The sequence below is a fragment of the Amblyraja radiata genome, chromosome 2 (genome assembly GCF_010909765.2).
Source record: "Amblyraja radiata isolate CabotCenter1 chromosome 2, sAmbRad1.1.pri, whole genome shotgun sequence".
NCBI lineage: Eukaryota > Metazoa > Chordata > Chondrichthyes > Rajiformes > Rajidae > Amblyraja > Amblyraja radiata.
This window is the reverse complement of record NC_045957.1, coordinates 53,148,963-53,172,117: the sequence shown is the minus strand read 5'-3', so window position 1 is coordinate 53,172,117 and position 23,155 is coordinate 53,148,963. Positions and strand designations below refer to the sequence as shown.

Sequence of the window (23,155 nt, the reverse complement as noted above, 5' to 3'; positions counted from 1 at the left end):
CCATCGTCTTCCAGGCCAGGTTGCCAACACACCGTCATACCCAGCCGCTACCAGGCTGGACCAACTGCAGCCACTGCCAGCCCACGCTGCTTTCTCGGCCGCTTCCTGGCCGTGCCTGCCAACGCCAAGTGCACTACAGACGCCTGCGGGTCGGATCTCTGCCTCAACTCGCCTGGATTCCAGGCCCAGTTGCAATCCAAGAGTCTGAGGAGGGGTCCCAACACGAAACATCACCTATCCATGTTCTACAGAGATGCTGCCTGACTTGCTGAGTTACCCCAGCACTTTATGTTCTTTTGTGTATTAACCAGCATATGCAGTTCTTTGTTTCTACTGCTTATAATCCCTTACTTAGTTATAGCGCACAATCAGCGATAACGGACACCATTGCCCCCACCCACCTCCCCATGGTCCATTATAATGAGGGTTTACTGTAATAGATTCTGACCTAGCACTAGAGTTTGCCCACAGTTTCAACCACCTTCTTTCCAGCATGGAAGTAGTAGCCAAACCATCTATCATGTTGTTGACCCAAATATAATGATTCAGAATAGTGCCTGATCTCTCGGTTTCTATCGCAGAAATCACTTAAACATGAGTTAAGTTGAGTTGTTTTTTTGTTTTGTTTTCAGTTTATTTTAGTTTAGTTTAGAGATACAGTGTGGAAACAAGCCCTAGGGCCCACCAAGTCTGCACTTACCAATGGAAGAAGCTGTAAAATTTCAGATTCCTTCACTGCATGTTGGGACTGTTGACATCATGGCTCTGGATATCAATGTGCTATTATTGTACAATTCGATTGCACTGGTAAAGTGCAGAGTTATGAATATGCTGCCAGAATTGGATAATTGTACCCATGATAAAATATTGGTGTGGAGGACTCTCACCAAAGAACCACAGACCAGACCAAAAGGGGAAGTACAACGGGATCTGGGGGTCCTTGTTCATCAGTCTATGAAAGCAAACATGCAAGTACAGCAGGCAGTGAAGAAAGCGAATGGCATGTTGACCTTTATAACAAGAGGAGTCGAGTATAGGAGCAAAGAGGTCCTTCTGCAGTTGTACAGGGCCCTAGTGAGACCACAGCTGGAGTATTGTGTGCAGTTTTGGTCCCATAATTTGAGCAAGGACATTCTTGCTATTGAGGGAGTGCAGCGTAGGTTTACAAGGTTAATTCCCGGGATGGCGGGACTGTCATATGCTGAGAGAATGGAGCGGCTGGGCTTGTACACTCTGAAGTTTAGAAGGATGAGAGGGTTTCTTATTGTAACATATAAGATTGTTAAGGACACGCTAGAGGCAGGAAACATGTTACCGATGTTGCGGGAGTCCAGAACCAGGGGCCACAGTTTAAGAATAATGGGTAAGCCATTTAGAACGGAGACGAGGAAACACTTTTTCTCACAGAGAGTTGTGAGTGTGGAATTCTCTGCCTCAGAGGGCGGTGGAGGCTGGTTCTCTGGATACTTTCAAGAGAGAGCTAGATAGGGCTCTTAAAGATAGCGGAGTCAGGGGATATGGGAGAAGGTAGGAACGGGGTACTGATTGGGGATGATCAGCCATGATCACATTGAATGGCAGTGCTGGCTTGAAGGGCTGAATGGCCTACTCCTGCACCTATTGTCTATTGACCCAGGTTCAATCCAGGCTACAGGTGCTGGCTGGACAGAGTTTGTATGTTCTCCCTGTGATTGCGTGGGTTTTTTCTGAGTGCGCCGATTTCCTCCCACACTAAAGACAGAGATTTGCAGGTTAATTGGCTTCTGTAAATTATCCCTAGTATGTAGGATAGTGCCAATGTGTGGGGTGATTGCTGATTAGCAAGAACTCGTTGGGCCAAAGGGCCTGTTTCCACGCTGTATCTCTAAAGTCCAAATTATTTTTCCAGTCACTTACCTCGACAGAGAAGCGATTTTTCTCCATGTCGCATCTCCGTCCCCCCTGTGTTCTACAACGTGGAGTGGTGCGGTCTTTCCTGGAGACCGGCCCGGAGCTTCAAGCCGCGGACGAGGCACGGCGCGGACTTACCATCGCGGACACTGGGATCTTTTGCCGAGGATCGCCAGTGTAGGAGCTCCGATCGCGGGGCCTGTGGACTTTAACACCATGAAGCAGTGGTCTCAGGATAGAAGCGGCCGATGTGGGAGCTCCGATCCGTCCCGACGCCGGAGTTTTAATCATCCCGACAAGAGGGCTTGAACAGCGGACCGTCGGCAAAAGCAAGTGTGGAGGGTTCAGCCCTGACCATGGGTGACCAAAGGAGGAAGATTACTGAACTTTATTGCCTTCCATCACAGTGAGGAATGTGGTGGATGTTTATGTTAAATTATATCCAAATTATTTTATGTGGCTGAATTTTGTATTGTTGTTTTTCTCATTTAGTATGGCTGTATGCTAACTCAAATTTCACTGAACCTTAATTGATACATGTGACAATTAAATTGAATCTTGAATCTATTATGTTCAGATCTGGTTGCCATACTATGCAATATGACTAAGTAAAGAGGGTGCAGAAAAGATTCAGAGATATTGCCAAAACTGAAGGCTGAGTTATGAAGAGAGATTGGAAAGGCTGGGACTGTTTTCTTTGTAATGATGGAGGCTGAGGGGTGACCTTATAAAGATTTATAATATCATGAGTGGTATAGATAAGATGGATGGTCATGTTCTTTTTCCCAGTGTAGTGGAGTCTAAAACTAGGTTTAAAGTGACATGGGAAAGAATTAAAGGAGATGTGAGGGCCAATTTTTTCCACAGAGGATGGTGGGGTTAGGGAACTACCTGTCAGAGAAAATCGTAGAGGCAGGTACAATTACAATGCTTAATAGACGTTTGGACAAGACATTGATAAGAAAGGTTTCGGGATATGGGCCAAATGCAGGCAAATGGGACTAGCCCAGAAAGGCATCTTAGTCACCAAGCCCCGAAAGGCCTGGTTCCATGCTGTATAACTCATGAGCTCATGAGCTCATTCAAAAGGCCAAGCTTGTTGAAATGTGCTACATTTTAAATTGTCTGAAAATGTTTATATTCTCCCATTATTTTCTATATCTTTTCAAAAGATTACTTGTTCTGTGACTCCATTTCTTGCCTTCATTTTTTGGAAATTGGTTCCTGGACTCAGAATGCAAGCAAGAGGGCAGCAAACAAGATTTGTTATCATTTCTGTGGCTGTTTTGGATTTGTCATCATCCAGAAAAGATTGCAGCAAGGTACTGGCATTTGGTTCAAAGAACAAAAATATTCTTGAAAATTGAAAGTATAGTCCATTGAAATCCAGATTCAGATCAGAAACATCATCCATTATGTCCACGTGTACAGTGCTTCTGCTGCCTTTATTTAAGTGAAATTATTAAAATATTATTTTATTTATTCTTCATGCGATGTGGATATCCTGACCATTATATACTGTACATCCCCAATTACCCATAATTAAGCCGTTGCTATGCTATTTTCAGAGAGCAGTTAACAATCATCCACAATGTTCTTGACCTATTCTAATGTCACACATGGGCCAAATTTGAAAGATGGCACTTTTCCAAACTTTTCCACAAATTCAGTAGTTTCATATTGCCATTAATGATCCTAGCTCTTAATTCCTTGGATAGTAAGTTTGGTGGGATTCAAACTCATGTCTTCAGATCAATAGTTGAAACCTCTATATATCCCAATAACTTAACCAGGGTAGCAAAACTATCACCCCAGGAAGGAGCATAAAAGACAGGGTTTGAAACCTTGCACGACATGATTTACATTTTTACCACAATATTTAGGTGTTCAGACTGGGAGATGGCGAACTGAGTGTGGTCTTGCCGATATATATAGGTATGTTGCAAAACTTACCTTCAGCGGCGCTGCAGTTCTGCCACTGCCCGTGTGCGCGACTTTGGCGCCTTTGAGAGGGGGGCGGGTTTAAAACGCGATTTTCTCTAGGCTGTTGAAATCGATGTTGTTCAGCCTACTTAGTTGCTGACGAAAAATCGCTGCGAAATTCGTTCGCTGCAGGTATTTTTAAACTAAATGGGTTATTTAATTGTTATAGTAGATTAAAAATCATCCTCTAAAGCCGCGAACCTCGACCTCGACGGTGGATCTCATGTAGGGGACAAGGCGAGGTGTAGGTTGTTTATTTTTACATTAAAAAGGGCTTCTTAAGATCCCTTTATACAAAATTGTATGTTGCGAGTAGCTGACTGGGGGCCCATTCAATCCCGCAGTATCTTTCATGCCGACATGGAGTACAAATTCACCGCAATGGCAGCGTTCTAAACCAGCGCGTTCCACAGAATCCCACTGGCAAGCTGATTTAAATGGCCATTAATTTACAGCAATTGAACACAAAATCCCTTCCATTTGGCCTATAAATTAATGTCAATGAGATTTAAAAATCATGTTTTATTGTGAATTCTTGTGTGAATGTTCTTTGGACACTTAGGCTATTTAAAAATGTTAGTCTTTCCTTAAGAAATGGATAGATGTTTAGATCTAGGAGGGAAGAGACTGCAGCCCTAAGATTTTTGCCTCCATCACAGTGAGGAGGTGCTTGGTGGACTCACTGTGGTGGATGTTAATTTGTGTTTACTGTTGTTTATTATTGTATTATTGTATGTATGACTGCAGGCACGAAATTTCGTTCAGACCGAAAGGTCTGAATGACAATAAAGGAAATTCAATTCAATTCATTTAGTAATTGAATTTTGGAATTAGCTACAATTGGATAACTAACTAATTTTATGCTTTAATTTCAGGTCATCCAAGTAAGATTGTTTAATATTTGTTTCAGAATGCTTCAATCTATAATAACTGAAAATTTATTTCAGTTCTCTTAATTTTTAATAAAGTTATGGGCTTTAGACTGTCCTCGATCACAGCTTTTGTGTTAAATCAATAGAAATCAATAGGGAACTATGCTAATTTCCGAGTATGAAAATGGCCATAACTTTTTTAATACTGAAGATATGAAAGTGAATTAGGTGTCAAAATTAAACTTCTTTTTATGTTTTATCTGATGGGATAAATTACAGACTTGATTTTTTAATTCTCAAAATGTTGTAACATTGCTAATATATAGGAGTCCACACCTGGAACAGCGGATATAGATCAGATTCAGATTCAATTTTAATTGTCCATTAAATTGTCATATATATTAGCAATGTTACAACATTTTGAGATTTTAAAAATCAAGTCTGTAATTTATCCCATTAGATGAGGTTGGATGAGGTGCAAGTGAACCTCAGCTTCAACTGAAAGACCTGCCTGGGTCCCTGAACGGAGTGGAGGGAGGAGGTATAAGGGGGGACAGGTTTTGCATCTCCTGCGGTTGATGGGGGGGAGGGGGGAGGGGGGAGGGGGGAGGGGGAGAGGGGGGGGGAGGGGGAGGGGGAGGTGGAGGTGACGCCCCAAAACCACTGCTACACGGGTGGTTTTAAACTGAATAAGGGGGGTGGGGTGTCGAATGGGCTAGTGGAGGATGGAGTTAAAGGGAAAGGGTTTCTTAAATGTGTGAGCGTAGAGACAGAGGGGTGTAAAATGAGGGTAGAAGCAATAGGTAGCAAGGTGAAAAGTAAAAGTGGCAGGCCGGAAAATCCAGGGCAAAAATCAAAAAGGGCCAATTTTCAACAAAATTGTATAAGGGGTAAGAGTGTTGTAAAAACAAGCCTGAAGGCTTTGTGTCTCAATGCAAGGAGCATTCGTAATAAGGTGGATGAGTTGAATGTGCAGATAGCTATTAATGACTATGATATAGTTGGGATCACGGAGACATGGCTCCAGGGTGACCAAGGCTGGGAGCTGAACATCCAGGGATATTCAATATTCAGGAGGGATAGAGAGAAAGAAAAAGGAGGTGGGGTAGCGTTGCTGATTAGAGAGGAGATTAACGCAATGGAAAGGAAGGACATTAGTTTGCAGGATGTGGAATCGGTATGGGTAGAGCTGCGAAACACTAAGGGGCAGAAAACGCTGGTGGGTGTTGTGTACAGGCCACCCAACAGTAGTAGTGAAGTTGGAGATGGTATCAAACAGGAAATTAGAAATGCGTGCGACAAAGGCAAAACCGTTATAATGGGTGACTTCAATCTACATATAGATTGGGTGAATCAAATTGGCAGGGGTGCTGAGGAAGAGGATTTTTTGGAATGTATGCGGGATAGTTATCTAAATCAACATGTAGAGGAACCAACGAGAGAGCAGGCTATTTTAGACTGGGTATTGAGTAATGAGGAAGGGTTAGTTAGCAGTCTTGTTGTACGTGCCCCCTTGGGCAAGAGTGACCATAATATGGTTGAGTTCTTCATTAGGATGGAGAGTGACATTGTTAATTCAGAAACAATGGTTCTGAACTTAAAGAAAGGTAACTTTGAGGGTCTGAGACGTGAATTGGCCAAGATTGACTGGCAATTAATTCTAAAAGGGTTGACGGTGGATATGCAATGGAAGACATTTAAAGACTGCATGGATGAACTACAAAAATTGTTCATCCCAGTTTGGCAAAAGAATAAATCAGGGAAGGTAGTGCATCCGTGGATAACAAGGGAAATCAGGGATAGTATTAAAGCGAAGGATGATGCGTACAAATTAGCCAGAAAAAGCAGCATACCGGAGGACTGGGAGAAATTCAGAGACCAGCAGAGGAGGACAAAGGGCTTAATTAGGAAAGGAAAAATAGATTATGAAAGAAAACTGGCAGGGAACATAAAAACTGACTGCAAAAGTTTTTATAGATATGTGAAAAGAAAGAGATTAGTTAAAACAAATGTAGGTCCCTTGCAGTCAGAAACGGGTGAGTTGATCATGGGGAACAAGGATATGGCGGACCAATTGAATAACTACTTTGGTTCCGTCTTCACTAAGGAAGACATAAATAATCTGCCGGAAATAGCAGGGGACCGCGGGTCAAAGGAGTTGGAGGAATTGAGTGAAATCCAGGTTAGCCGGGAAGTGGTGTTGGGTAAATTAATTGGATTAAAGGCCGATAAATCCCCAGGGCCAGATAGGCTGCATCCCAGAGTACTTAAGGAAGTAGCTCCAGAAATAGTGGATGCATTAGTAATAATCTTTCAAAACTCTTTAGATTCTGGAGTAGTTCCTGAGGATTGGCGGGTAGCAAACGTAACCCCACTTTTTAAGAAGGGAGGGAGAGAGAAAACGGGGAATTACAGACCAGTTAGTCTAACATCGGTAGTAGGGAAACTGCTAGAGTCAGTTATTAAAGATGGGATAGCAGCACATTTGGAAAGTGGTGAAATCATTGGACAAAGTCAGCATGGATTTACAAAAGGTAAATCATGTCTGACGAATCTTATAGAATTTTTCGAGGATGTAACTAGTAGCGTGGATAGGGGAGAACCAGTGGATGTGGTGTATCTGGACTTCCAGAAGGCTTTCGACAAGGTCCCACATAAGAGATTAGTTTACAAACTTAAAGCACACGGCATTGGGGGTTCAGTATTGATGTGCATAGAGAACTGGCTGGCAAACAGGAAGCAAAGAGTAGGAGTAAACGGGTCCTTTTCACAATGGCAGGCAGTGACTAGTGGGGTACCGCAAGGCTCAGTGCTGGGACCCCAGCTATTTACAATATATATTAATGATCTGGATGAGGGAATTGAAGGCAATATCTCCAAGTTTGCGGATGACACTAAGCTGGGGGGCAGTGTTAGCTGTGAGGAGGATGCTAGGAGACTGCAAGGTGACTTGGATAGGCTGGGTGAGTGGGCAAATGTTTGGCAGATGCAGTATAATGTGGATAAATGTGAGGTCATCCATTTTGGTGGCAAAAACAGGAAAGCAGACTATTATCTAAATGGTGGCCGACTAGGAAAATGGGAGATGCAGCGAGACCTGGGTGTCATGGTACACCAGTCATTGAAAGTGGGCATGCAGGTGCAGCAGGCAGTGAAGAAAGCGAATGGTATGTTAGCTTTCATAGCAAAAGGATTTGAGTATAGGAGCAGGGAGGTTCTACTGCAGTTGTACAGGGTCTTGGTGAGACCACACCTGGAGTATTGCGTACAGTTTTGGTCTCCAAATCTGAGGAAGGACATTATTGCCATAGAGGGAGTGCAGAGAAGGTTCACCAGACTGATTCCTGGGATGTCAGGACTGTCTTATGAAGAAAGACTGGATAGACTTGGTTTATACTCTCTAGAATTTAGGAGATTGAGAGGGGATCTTATAGAAACTTACAAAATTCTTAAGGGGTTGGACAGGCTAGATGCAGGAAGATTGTTCCCGATGTTGGGGAAGTCCAGGACAAGGGGTCACAGCTTAAGGATAAGGGGGAAATCCTTTAAAACCGAGATGAGAAGAACTTTTTTCACACAGAGAGTGGTGAATCTCTGGAACTCCCTGCCACAGAGGGTAGTCGAGGCCAGTTCATTGGCTATATTTAAGAGGGAGTTAGATGTGGCCCTTGTGGCTAAGGGGATCAGGGTGTATGGAGAGAAGGCAGGTACGGGATACTGAGTTGGATGATCAGCCATGATCATATTGAATGGCGGTGCAGGCTCGAAGGGCCGAATGGCCTACTCCTGCACCTAATTTCTATGTTTCTATGTTTCTATGTTTCTATGTTTCTAAGTCCATCCTCGCCGTGTCCGCGTCGTTGGCAACGCGCTGGCGACGTGAGGCAAGTGACGTCACTCATTATGACGCAAGGGGCCCTGCGCGCGGGGTGGGGTCGAGATAAAGACAGGCGGGTATCGCGCATGCGCGGTATGGCGGGTTGGCGCAGGCGTAGGCGCGTCGAGTCGAGTTGAGTTGGGCCGAGCCGAGTGGGGCTGAGTCTGGGAACTGAGTCCGGGAAAATGGGGAAGCGGGATAATCGAGTGGTGAGTACTGGACGGCCTGACCTGACCCGACCCGCTCTCCCTCCCATCCCTCCCATCCCCGTGCGGCGCCTGGTGCACTGGGACCAGAAGGGGCGGTCGGAAGCCTCGGCTGCGCCGCCCGCAGCTACTGGGCCCGGCTGGGCCTACCCTGTCCCCCAGCTCCTTCGCTCACCGGCGGCGGCGGCGTTGTTGTTGTTGTTGTTGTTGGGAAAACAAATAGAGCTGCCGGCGCTGGGGTCTGGAAACAAAGCAGAATATTCTGGAAGAACTCAGCCCGTTTGTGGAAAGAGAAATCGGTGAATGTTTGGGCTCGGAGACCTTTCCTCGCATGATTGGAAATGGCCATTTATTCGGTGATGTCGCTGGAGGAATAGAATAATGTGCCTGAACTCCCTGGGGAAAGGATATTAGTCTCTTAGTGATGGTGGTGGGAATGATTCTTCTGGTGAGGACGGACAGAGCAGAGACCAGAGCATCAGAGAGAGAGAGAGAGAGAGAGAAAAAAACTGTCGTGATGGCGCATTTGGTATGGGGGCGGGGGAGGATACAACTCGACATTTCTACAGTAGGGGGATGATTGTAGGCCATCGTGTTTTGTCACCCTTGGCATGTCACCCTTAACAACCAAATTCGTGTTGGATGTTAGTACAGTTGATCAGACAAACCTGAAATCCTACAAGCGGATTCTAAAGATAGGGAACACGGTTTTTTAAAAGATACAAAGGTTTATCATTGGAAAATAAAACTTTTAATTTTAAAACTTAAAGATGGTAGAAAGCATTGGAAATGATTGGGTCTGGCTGCATTTGTGGATGGTTGACATTGATGATATGTGCCTGTCATGATACTAGTAACAGATCTGAGGGAGGTTTGACTGATAAAAGCTGGATGGATTGCATTTAAATAAAACAGATCCCTGTTGTACAATGTGTTGTTTTGCTAGTGTCATAGGGGGCTAGCATAATTGGAATATGAGCTTGAATATGGATAGAACATCTGGATCTGGATGTAGTATGCTGAAAAGCTCGAGGTAGAGCATCACTCAGCACTTAATGAGTTTGGCAGTACCACTTTAAGCCTTTTGCCTTGATATGAGGTAGTAGCACAGGTAGGCAAGTAGAAAAATCAATAGCTAAAACTGAAATGTAGCTCAAATAAGGCATGGGTAAGCAGATTTACATTCTGATAGCTGGGTAGAATTAAGAAGGCAGTTAATTATAAATGTTTATATTTTGAAAAAAGAACAGTGATGAGCAATATGCTGGAAGGATATTGATGTACTGAAAAAAAGAAACATGAGATAATATGGGTTGTTCAATGAGGAGCAATGTACTGGAAGAAGTGTTGATGTACTGTAAGAATAAATAAATGAGACAAAATGGACTATAATAAAACTAATTAATTTGTATGCATATTGTAGTAGAGCATATCAAATACCTAAAGTGCAAAAATAACAAGGCAATAATAGGGAGGGTTCAAATTAATATTAACAGTATAGTACATTGTAGCCCAAATAAGGAGGGCCATTTTTAGATAGTTTTGGAAAATAAAGCAATGAATCGGAAAGGGGTGTCAGTGAGACAACTTCGTAGTCATAATTCAGTTAAATTCATGACCATTATGGAAATCTCTTGTAGCTAGGGGAACCACCTCTGCTGTTAATTTCTGTGATTCTAAAATTACTTTGGAACAAAGTCATTGGCTACTTAAATTCTCTGAGCTGGGTGAGAGAATTGCAGATGTTTTGTTGCATTTCTCCCATGTCAATCTAAACTTTCCGTTTGTTAGGGCATAGGGAAATTAGAGATGTAACATTATCTATAAAAAAATTAAATAAAGGAGCAATAGACTGTGATGGAGAAAAATCTTGGAATACAGTTTATAAATAAAATTAAGCTGATTTGGAGAAATCCTAAAGTGGGAATGAATAGTTAGGTTATGTCTAACAGATTAAACTGAATTGTTAAACAATGATTGTAGTTTAATATATACTTCCAAAGGCTGCAATTCCACAAAACACTTAAACTTTAAACTGATAGAATTGAAAGTAAATTCTGGTTGGTGGAAGGCATATCAGGGTTAGACTGATGTGGTGAATCTGTCTCTCAGTGAAGTTTGCTATTACACTACAGTTGTTGCACTTTTGTACTTATCTATGATTGTGCTTGTCTGTCTATAGTATGATTTTACCAGATGGTATGCAAACAAAGATATCACTCTGCCAATAGTGACAATAAAGTATCATCATCATAAATTTCCCAAATGCTTTTTGGAGAGCAAGCTTAAACCAAGTTTACGAGACTGCACAATTCTAAAAGAGGTATAAAACACACCACTGGCCTTCAAGTTGAAAAGATCATTCTTGGTGGTTTACTCCACGTTCAAAGGGCTTCAACAGCCAGATGCGGGCTTCAACAGCCAGATGCGGGCTTCAACAGCCAGATGCGGGCTTCAACAGCCAGATGCGGGCTTCAACAGCCAGATGCGTCTTCCCCTTTTTAGCATTTTGCAGGGACCAGCCCCTTCATGACTCCCTGATCCACTCTTCTATCACCAACCTATCCTCCCCACCATCTCATTCTTGCAACATTTTCCTTTGCAACCAAGGTGATATAACCCTTGTCAGGGCTCTCACTTAACTTTTTTTCCCAATTGGCACCCGGGCAACCTTGGCAACTTTTTAGGTTGCCAAATGACAGTTTAGGTGGTTATTTAAGACGGTTTGCATGACGCGTGCGATAATGTGCTCGGACGAAGTGCGTAGTTACCAGTCGGAATTATGCGCAATGCAGCATTTACATATTATCACACATATATATGCTTCAAATAAAGTCACAAACTAAACATATTCACCAATCAAGACATGATATATACCACAATGACATGCAGCAACATTATAATACAGTATCTCAACTCTTTTTACACATTGCAATTAATGTGATTTCTATTAGTTTTTTCCACTTCCAAACAAAAATGTGGTTGGATTATTCAGCGTATGATCAACCTGTTTCAATAAATCTTTGACCATGGTAACATATATGCTTAACCATGCCCACTACAGATTGATGCAAACATGGTTTCTGTGAAAGACCGAAAATTACCATCACATGGCCATAGCATGGGTCGTTATTGCTATTGGTACAGAAACACTCTCGCTTCCCACATAATTTATCCATAACAAAATATACAGGTTACAAGGACATTTCTAAAGGCATTTTATGATAATAGCTGTTAAAACCGACTATACCCATCTGACAGGTTAAACATTACACTAACTGACGAGATGGCCAAGGACATAACCGCAGCAAATGGTCTTTTGGTAATATGTTTAAAGGTGTCAAAACGCCACATTACCGGACATTCAGATTAGATGTACGTGTTGTGAACAGTGCGGGATGGAGAGGAGGGGTCCCAGGATAGGAGGGGGGGGGGGGGTGTACGAGAGGGAGAGAGAGAGAGAGGAGGTGGGAAGGAAGTGCTCCTCAGACATCGCCCCGCTGCCTTGGCCGTCCCTGTCCACCGCCAAACGGGGAGGCGGTTGGGATCTCCTCGCCACCGTCTCCCCTCCTCTGCCAGCCAACAGCAAGGTGTGGGGCCGAGCGGTGCAGCTCAAAGATCCTATAGCTATAGGATCTTTGGTGCAGCTGCTTCAGACGGCAGAAGTAGGCCTCCCACTCCATCCATCCTCCCGGCCTCGGCGTTCGGGAGGGTTGTTTTGAAAGCGCCGTTAGCGGATTTGCAAGCAGCGGCCGCTATCAGGGCGGGCGGGGTGCGGGAGGAGGTGGAGTTGGAGCCGCTGCTGCCGCTGTTCAGGGCCCGTCATTCGCTTCGACCCTTCGTCACCACGCACCTAATATCTTTGCCCCACAATACAGCCGCCGCCGACACAAAACGTCACGTTCCTTTTCTCCAGAGATGCTGCCTGACCCGCGGAGTTACTACATTTTTTTGTGGCTATCTTCGGTATAAACCAGTATCTGCAGTGCCAAGCCGGGCAAAATGACTCCGCTTTTAGGTTGCCCGGCGGTACTTTGGGTGGTCAATGGCACCCGGGCAACCGTTAATTTCGAGCCCTGCTTGTCCTTTCGCCTTTCTTCCGCACACTGTTTACTTGACTCTCCACTCTCAGGGAGCCATGCATCATGACACTCCTAGATCTGTCTGTTTTGCTGCACTCTCTAGGGCTCTACCATTTACTGTGCAAATGCTGCCTTGGTTTCACATACCAAATGTAACACCTCAAACTTGTCAAAAAGTAATTCAATTTTCTTTTCCTTGGCCACCTTCTCAGCTAATTTAGATTTTATTGTAAACTTAGATATGCTTCCTCACTGTCCACTATACCAACAATCTTGGTTTTTGCTCATAATGTTAACTACGTTGTCTTCCAAATGGTTAAATGTATATAATAAATAGCAGTGAGCCGAGCACTGCCCCCTGCTGCATTAAAAAAAAACACCATTTGATTCCTTCCTCCGAGTCGATTTTGAATCTAATTAACGTTGAATTTCAAGCAACCAAGCCTTCCAGACAAGCCTGCCACATGGGACTTTTTTAAAGGCCTTGCTGAAGTCCATATAGACCTCTGCTCCTCCCTCATCAATCTGGTGGTGACCTCCAAAAAAAAAACGATCAGATTTTTGAGACACAATTTCAATTTCTGAAATTTCCTCCCTGACTTCCCACAAAATCCAAGGATGTTCTTGGTCAGGCCCTGTGGATTTATCAACTAAATGTACTTTAAAACCAATACCTGCTGTTCGGTAATTTGTCTGTGATCGAAAACATCACAACTATGCCACAATTCCTTAGCTAACACAATCTTTTCCTTGGTATAAACATGAGACATATTCACGTAATATGTCTCGTAGTTCTACACAAAGTGGGCATCTTTAATTTCTTCCCCCAACTACAATTTAATTCGTAATATACCTGTAAAATCTATTGGAATTTTCATTACCTCGACTGCCAGCTCCATTTGGCGTCCTTTTAGGCCCTCCTGATTGCATTCTTAAATATAATCCTACACGTCCTCTCAGAGGGATATGCTTGATCTTGGTTGTCTATATCTGATGTATGCCTCCTTTTTCCTGACTAGAGCCACAACATTTTTCATCAACCAGGGTTCCCTAAATTTGTCAATCTTACTCTTCACCCGGGCAGTAACATGCTGCTCTTGTAATCTTGCGAGTGCTCATTTTTGAAAGCCTCACTTGCCAGGCACCCCCTTCCATGCAAATAGACTCTCCAATGTTTTCCTTCCTCTCTATCACACCTAGAGCATCCATAGCCTGTAATATTGAGCTGCCAATCCTGCCCTCTGTTGCCTTTTTTTATTAGCTGCTCTGCATCTCAAGGAGGCGCTGCCTGACTCGTTGAGCTGCTCTAGCCCTTTGTAACCTTTTATAAAAATAATGGTTCAGCTGTTCCTTGAATAATATGCCCCTAGAATAACCAAAATCTCAGGATGTGGATCTCTCTGGCTAGACTGGAGAAGTTGGGATTGCCATCCTTGGAGTAGCTAAGATTATGGGGAAATGTGAAAGTATCAAAAAATTATTAAAGAGTAAATCCAACGGGATCCCACTACTGTCCGCATTTTCGCAGAGACCGTTCCCTCCACAACTCCCTGGTCAACTCGCCCCTTCCCACCCAAACCACAACCGCAGGAGATGCAACACCTGACCCTTTACCTTCCCCCTTGACTCCATCCAAGGACCCCGACAGTCTTTCCAGTTGAGACAGGGGTTCACTTGCACCTCCTCCCACCTCATCTAATGTATCCGCTGTTCCAGGTGTCAACTTCAGTACATCGGCGAGACCAAGTGCAGGCTTGGCAATCTTTTCGCTGAACACCTCCGCTCAGTCTGCCTTAACCTACCCGATCTCCCGGTTGCTCAGCGCTTTGATTCTCCTTCCCATTCCCAATCTGACCTTTCTGTCCTGGGCCTCCTCCATTGTCAGAGTGAGGCCCAGAGCAAATTGGAGGAACAGAACCTCATATTTTGCTTGGGTAGCTTACACCCCAGTGGTATGAACATTGACTTCTCTAACTTCAGATAGCCCTTGCTTTCTCTCTCCCTCCCCTCCCCATTCCCAGTTCTCCCACCAATCTTACTGTCTCCGACTACATTCTATCTTTGTCCCGCCCACTCCTCTGAAATCAATCTGAAGAAGGGTCTCGACCCGAAACGTCACCCATTCCTTCTCTCCAGAGATGCTGCCTGTCCCGCTGTGTTACTCTAACATTTTGTGTATACCTTAGATGGAAATAAAATGTCCCTGTTGAAAAAAGGGGCAAGAACAGGAGCATATTCAATGCAGATTAACAAAATAACCACAACCACTCCATGTGTCCATGGCTATAGTTGGCTTTGCAGGAAAATTGATATCCTGTATTAAAGTTCAGACAGCAGAAATGCGGAAATGCTGTACAATGTGTCACTTAGCAATCCAAACAACGCATTGTGCTCCTGTAACCTAAGAGATAAACATATTTGGAGCTGGTTGCTCCTTGGCTACAAAAAATATTGTGGCCTTTTCAAACAGTTGAGACTGCCTACAATCAGTGCAAAGTCAATTACCACTCAAAGAAGGATTAATCAAATCTTCAGCCATTGTGCTTGTCCCATCACAATACAATGCAGATCTTCAGTGATATATATCGATGTGCCAATGTCATTAGGACTGTGACATCATGATCGGATGCACTAGTTGAACAAGTGTGAAACGCTTGTTTACTAGTATACCAGTTTCACCAGAAATACACTCACATTGTGGAGTATACACTACGTTTCAGTAAAAGATAACTAATAAAATATGGTATCAATTAAATTACAGCTCAAATTTTGCAGTTTATTGTAATTTCTGATTATAAAGATTTAATAATCATGATCTCGTGCAAGTGAAAAGTTCTCTTTCACTCTGTTGCGCTAATGATACAGACACTTTTCTTGTTGCACCAATAAATTCAGAATTACAAGATAGTTGTGCTTCTCACCATTCTATCTTTGGATATCACCCACGACCCTTACTATGGCTAACTTTTATCCACCATTGGGGGGAAGCAGTGCGAGTAAACTGTTCCTAAAAGAGGCTTGATGTTTTCTTCAATAATGATTTTGTTTTAGAGGGGACTTCCTGAATAAAATAAGGACTGTATAAAATGTGACTTGGTCAACAACACAGATTGAATGGACAAAAATAACTTCCCTCCTCCCATTCCCTCCAGTTATGGATGAACAGAATAGAATAGAATTACCTTTATTGTCATTCAGACCTTACGGTCTGAACGAAATTTCGTGCCTGCAGTCATACATACAATAATAAACAACAACAAACACAAATTAACAACCACCACAGTGAGTCCTCCAAACACCTCCTCACTGTGGTGGAGGCAAAAATCTTAGGGCTGCAGTCTCTTCCCTCCTCTTCTCCCTCTGCACTGAGGTGATACCCCACCGGGCGATGGTACAACCAGTCCCGCGGCTCACCGAACCCCGCAAACGGGCCGGCTCAAACACCGCGGCCTGGGGTGGTCGAAGCTGCCGCCCTCCAGTCCAGCGGACGCAGCCGCTGGCCCGCGGCTGAACCCCGGACTCGGGTCACCGCCGCCAGATCGCCGTCCCAGCCACCGGAGCACCGTTCCAGCCCCTAGCCGGATCGCCCTCACGTGAGTGCCGTACCTCCCTCGAGCTGGGCCGCTCCGACGGGAGCGCCATTCTACCCTTGGGCTGGGCCGCCCCGATGGGAGCGCCACAGCCCCTCACGGGAGAGTCTCAGCCCCGCGCCAGGCCGCCCTCACGGGAGCGCAGAGCCGGACCGCCCTCGCGGGAGCGAGCCCAGGGCAAGTCCTGACTGGCTCTGCCTCCGGAGTCTCGAGGTCGCCAGCTCCGCCATTAGGCCTCAGCGCAGACGGAGGCAGAGAAGGGGGATACGACAAAAAAGTCGCATTCCTGCGAAGGGAGAGACAGCAAGCCCCGTTTCAACCCCCCACCCCCCCCCCCCCCCACACATAAACACAACCTAAAAACCAAAAACTTAACTAGACAAAACGGAAAAAAAAACAACACAAAAAAGTAAAAACAAACAGACTGCAGGCGAGCCGCTGCTGCCAGGGCAGCGCCGCCACTTCCGGATGACTTGGTAACATTTTTATAATACTTGTAACTTCTTCCTCCAGTTGTTTTATTTTTTTCCCTTTCTTTTAGGCCTTTGTTAATCCAGTCGCTCTGGCAAGAGCTCGTGGTCCTGCTCCATCATCAGGCCCTTCCATACAAGATTACTTAAGTCGTCCAAGACCTACGTGGTAAGAGACAGCTGTAATTTATGAATTTTGTTTTTGCTCTCTTTCATTTGTGGTAATACAATTTATGTAATACCTTGTGGAATTCAGTTCCAAAGAATTGTATAAAATTCTAATATATATATATATATGTGATTCGCATTTTAATTTGTATCTACTTTTATTTAATCTAAAACTAGAATTTTGAGTGCAAATCTCTTATCGATCTTTAACGATCAAATATATGCTAATTTGCAGTATGGTCATACGACGTATTTGTTTTGGGCTCGCATCAATTACTGTAAGAGAAAAGTGACTTCCTTAATTTTCTTTTTGAAGAAATAGTGCAAAGGGCCATTTGGTCTGAGTCCCTGCTGACTAGTGACACCCATACACTAGGTCTGTCCTACACACTGGGGACAATTTACAGAAGGCAGTTAGAAATAGGAATACTTTATTGTCTTATATATAGGCACTGTGAAATTCTTTGCTTGCATACACAATGCATATAAATAGCAGCCACCTACGGCGCTGGCAAAGTTACAAAGCACCCGGGCTCCCCCTTTTGGGGGCCCCTCCCCGCCAACAGTTCCCCCATGCCGGGTCCCCATCCATGCGAGGCTTCACCGCCGTCAACGCCCCACTTCACCCCTCCGTGGTGCTGACCCGGCCCCCAGCCGTGGGCTCTGTCGGCCACATCGCCTGACACAGGCTTCTACCCACGAGGCCCTCATCGGGCCCCGACCCAGGCTTCTACGTGGCGACCCGGGAGGCATTGATACCGCGGCGCCTCGATAAAGGCCTCCCGCCGCGTTCCCAGTCCTACAAGCCTGCGTGTCTTTGGTATCCGTGAAGAAACTGGAGCACCCGGAGAAAACCCACACAGTCACAGGGAGAATGTACAAACTGTTTGGACAGTAGTGAGGATTTAACTTGGGTCTCTGGCACTGTAAGGTATCTATCATCTTGCAACAACTTTCCCCCAGAATTAAAAATAAATCTCATTTTGATATTCACCCATTTGAACCATTGCATACATTATTTGTCTGGTTTGCATCACATACACTATTTCATATTTAATCTACATTTAATATTTATTTCAATAAACATCTTGTTAGTTAAATTGTGTTGTTCTGGAGCATCTGTCAAATATATTGTCACTATATATCTGTAGATATATAGTTATAATCACTATATATCTGTAGATATATAGTTATAATCACTATATATCTGTAGATCACTATAAAAATCACTATATATCTGTAGATATGTCAATAATAAGCCAATACCATAGGTATTCTGTAAAATGAGGGTGGCACTGAGGTGCAGTGATAGAGCTACTGCCTTACAGCGCCAGGGACCCAGGTTTGACCCTGACTACGGGTGCCGTCTGTACGGAGTTTGTACGTTCTCTCTGACTTGCGTGGGTTTTCTCCGAGGTATTCGGTTTCCTCCCACACTCCAAAGATGTACAGGTTTGTAGGTTAATTGGCTGGGTATAAATGTAATTCATTCCCAGTGTTTGTAGGATAGTGTTAATAGCGGGGGTTGGCGTGGACTCGGTGGGCTAAACTAAACTGAATAATTCTTGCTAGCATCTAAGCCAGATTGCTTGGAAAGGTACAAAATTGTATGAGTCTTGGAAAGGCTGCTTAAGTACAGTAGTTTTCAATAAGCAGTTCCACCTCTAATTATATTACTTCAAGAAATGCAGTAGTGAGGCAGGTGGAAGCTGGAACTCGGTATAGAAGTCAATGACAGTAAGTTCAGTAGTCAGGATAGCTAGGATGGGAGAGACTGAGAAAAGCCTGTGAATTCAATTGCATTTATTTCAATACAAGAGGCATGATGGGTAAGGTGGATGAAGTCAGTGTGTATAGGTACGTGCAACTGGGATGTTATAGCAATTACGGAAACATGGCTACCGGAGGAACTAGACTATCAGCTTTGTTCCACGCGACAGGTGCTACATGAAAGAGAGAGATGGAAGTTAAAGAGGCGGGTGTGTTGCTTTATTAATTAATGAGGATATTACTGCAGTAGTCTGAAATAACATCACTGAAGGATCATCCAGTGAGGCTTTATTTGTGGAACTGAGAAATAAAAAGGGGATGATCCAATTGCTGGGATTGTACTATCAGTGGGCGGCGCGACTTTCGTCAGCAGCGGCCTCTGCAGTCCGTCTGCGTTTTTATTGTTTTATGTCTATGTTTTTATGTGGTTTTTGTTATTTTTTGTTGGGTATGTGTGGGGGGGAGGGGGTAACTTTTAAATCTCTCCCTGCACGGGAGACCCGACCTTTTCTTTGTCGGGTCTCCGTTGTCGTTGGGGCTGCAACGAGGAGCGGCCTCCAACAGGAAGACCGGGGGCTGTGGTGCCGACTACTCACCTCACCGCCGCGGAGCTGGCCGAGTCCAGAGCGGGTGGAGCTGTGGTGGACGCTGCTGCGGCCCGACCTCTGGAGATTCGGTGGCTGCAACTGCGGGTTTGGCGGACAGTGACACCGGGAGCCCGCGGGTCCCTGGAGGGAGACCGCTTTTCGGGGCTTCCGCAACGGCGACTTCTCCCGCCCGAGTTGCGGGGTTGAAGAGCTCCTGGAGCGGGGCCTTACACCATCGCCCCGCGCGGCTTGGAATGGCCGCGGGACTGCGAGCGCACGCCGGGGGCTCTAACACCAAGAAACCGGTGCGCGACCTTGCATCACCCGGCGTGGCTTTAATGGCCGCGGGACAATCGCCATCGCCCGCCGGGGGCTTTGACTTTGACTCTGACATCGGGGGGGGGGGGAGAGTGCAGTGGAGAGATAAGTTTTTTTGGCCTTCCATCACAGCAATGTGATGGATGTTTATGTAAATTATGTTGTGTCTTGGGTCTATTTGTTTGTAATGTATGGCTGCAGAAACGGCATTTCGTTTTGACCTCAAGGGGTCCAAATGACAATAAATTGAATTGTATTGTATTGTAAATAATCAACCAATTTTCCCTGAATATACTCCTCCAGGGATATACTTGATCTGGCCTGCCTATACCTGACCCATTCTTCCACCAAACTTTATTAAAAGCTTTGTTAGTTCCTGGCAAAGTGTACAAACCCAAAGTTACATTTCAGTAAAGCATTGAAAAAAATTCTAAATATTGGTATGGTCATATTTGGAAGACGGCCTGTAATAGGAAGGATGTCATTAAACTGGCAAGCATACAAATAAGTTGCAAGAGGATATTACGGAGATTTAACCATTTGAGTTGGAAGGAGAGACTGAATAGCACACAACTTTTTTTCTCTGGAGCAAATGAAGCTGAGATGTGACCTTCTAGAGGTTTATAAAATTAAGAGGGTCTTGGATTGATAAGGTGAATAGTCACTTTTTTCTCATCACAGGGTTAGAAAATCTCAAAATTAGAGGGGATAGATTTAAAAGACACCCGAGGGGCAACCTCTTCATGCGGATTGTGTATGTGGAGCGAGCTGCCACAGGAAATAGTTGGCACAAGCATAATAATATAGAACAGTATAGCACAGGAACGGGCCCTTCTGCTCAAAATAATAACATTTAAAAGTCCTAGTCGTAGAGGTAGATGCAATTATGATTTTACAAGACATTTGAACTGGTACATAGTTGTAAAGGTTTCAGTTTTGCAATTTGATTGCCCTGGACAAGTTGAGTCAAAGGACCAGTATCCTGCTGTACCACTCAATGAATCAATGACTAAGCTGTTTATATACATGATTATTCGGAATTGCTGTCAAATATGCAGTATTGCGTCCTAGTTTCAGAAACTTAGATACTGCTGTCAGAAGATGTAATTAATGCTGGGTTTTGTCACTCGAGTTCCATCCTGTTAGTGTTTACATTTTGTTTTGTTGTGGCTGCTGTCGGCACAGAATTGATTAAATATGGCAATGTGTCGCTCTTTTAATGTTTTCTAAATATTATTGGTATTGCTTTTGTGACGTGTATTAAATCATGTTATAGATGGCTGAAAAAATAATAGCTTACTTTTTTTTTCAGGGAAGAATTAAAAGAGCAGTTGGAAAAGAAGAAGAAAGGTTCTAAAACCCTTGCAGATTTTGAAGAAAAAATGAATGAGGTTTGTTAATATTTTATTGTACATTTTAGTGACTTGCAATAAACTGCTTTTTGTTCAATTGTAAATTTGTACATCGTCTTTTTTCAAATTATCATGCTTTATTTCTGTCTACTTCATCTAACAAATTAATTTTGCAGATAATCTATATTTTCTATTAAATCGTTTGGTGTTTAATTAGCACATTTAATTGAAGTTCACTTGTAAATATGTAATTCCTATTTTACTTAGCATGGTTTCTGTACCATAAAGTGTAAATACTGATAGTTCTTCTACACCATGTTAGTTGTATTCACAAGAAAACTCACATTACAGAAAATTACATTAGTAAAACTATTGTGTCAATGGGGAAATGGGGTTCCGGGCTAGAGCGTTTCGGATGCAGGATTTTCAAAAAAATTAGCGATTTTCGGTAGCGATAAGTTTTTATTACTGGAAGCAAAAAATATCAACAGCTGAATGTAACATTGTTTAAGAGTATCATTCCACAATGGAAGCGACTGCTTGTCAATTTCACTCACCGTTAAAGTAGCTGTTTTTGTTTGAAATTGTGATGCGTGATTACTGCAGGGATGTTACTTGGCATATGGTTTTTTTCTCGAGACAATTTCTTCTTGTCAATTTCCAAAGTAACTTATAAGTGGTTATCAAGTTCCCAATCAAAATTTATGTTACAACCAATTTGGCCCACGTGATGCGTATAGTTTTCCCTAATTCATTACATGCATTATATCCAATTCATGTTGTGGAAACACAAAATAGCAGAACTACCTGTATGGCCGTCAAAGTTGATCCAAAATATCTGGCATTTTATGCTAATAGATTTTGTTTCAAAACCATCATATGTAATCTCATATTTTTAGTTTTTAACAGTTTGATATTTTAAATGCTGACAATATATATTTTTTTTAATTCTTTCTACGATCTTTTTTACGGTGCCCTCCATAATGTTTGGGACAAAGACCCATCATTTATTTGTTTGCCACTGTACTCCACAATTTGAGATTTGCAATAGAAAAAAATCACATGTGGTTAAAGTGCACATTGTCAGATTTTAATAAAGGCCATTTTTATACATTTTGGATTCACCATGTAGAAATTACAGCAGTGTTTATACATAGTGTGTGTCTCTCCCCCCCCCCCCACCACCATTTCAGGGCACCATAATGTTTGGGACACAGCAATGTCATATAAATGAAAGTAGTCGTGTTTAGTATTTTGTTGCATATCCTTTGCATGCTTGAAGTCTGCAATTCATGGGCATCACCAGTTGCTGGGTGTCTTCTCTGGTGATGCTCTGCCAAGCCTGTATTGCAGCCATCTTTAGCTTATGCTTGTTTTGGGGGTTAGTCCCCTTCAGTTTTCTCTTCGGCATATAAAAAGCATGTTTAATTGGGTTCAGATCAGGTGATTGACTTGGCCACTCAAAAATTGATCATATTTTAGCTTTGAAAAATTCCTTTGTTGCTTTAGCAGTATGTTTGGGATCATTGTCTTGCTGTAGCAAGAACTGCCGGCTGATGAGTTTTGAGGCATTTGTCTGAACTTGAGCAGATAGGATGTGTATACACCTCAGAATTCATTATGCTACTGCCATCAGCAGTTGTATCATCAATGAAGATAAGTGAGCCAGTAACTTCAGCAGCCATACATGCCCAGGCCATAACACCCCCACCACCATGTTTCACAGATGAGGTGGTATGCTTTGGATCTTGGGCAGTTCCTTCTCTCCTCCATGCCTTGTTCTTGCCATCACTCTGATATAAGTTAATGTCTCATCTATCCACAAGACCTTTTTTCAGAACTGTGGTTGCTCTTTTAAGTACTTCTTGGCAAACTAACCCAGCCATCCTATTTTTGTAGCTAACCAGAGCATCTTGCAGTGTTGTCTCTGTATTTCTGTTCATGAAGTCTTCTGTGGACAGTAGTCATTGACAAATCCACACCTGACTCC

The 23,155-nt window shown here is 43.5% G+C and overlaps 1 protein-coding gene across 3 annotated transcripts in view; it reads left to right on the top strand.

Annotated features, from left to right (window-relative positions):
- The first annotated feature begins 8,704 nt into the window (after positions 1–8,704).
- fam133b (family with sequence similarity 133 member B) overlaps positions 8,705–23,155 on the top strand; it is a 36,742-nt gene continuing 22,291 nt past the window's right edge. For all 3 annotated transcript variants that reach the window (XM_033046687.1, XM_033046680.1, XM_033046673.1), the window contains exons 1-3: positions 8,705–8,831; positions 17,042–17,139; positions 21,126–21,204. In XM_033046687.1, the coding sequence (XP_032902578.1) occupies positions 8,808–8,831; positions 17,042–17,139; positions 21,126–21,204 (201 nt within the window). In that variant the 5' untranslated portion in view covers positions 8,705–8,807. The remainder of the gene's footprint in view (positions 8,832–17,041; positions 17,140–21,125; positions 21,205–23,155) is intronic.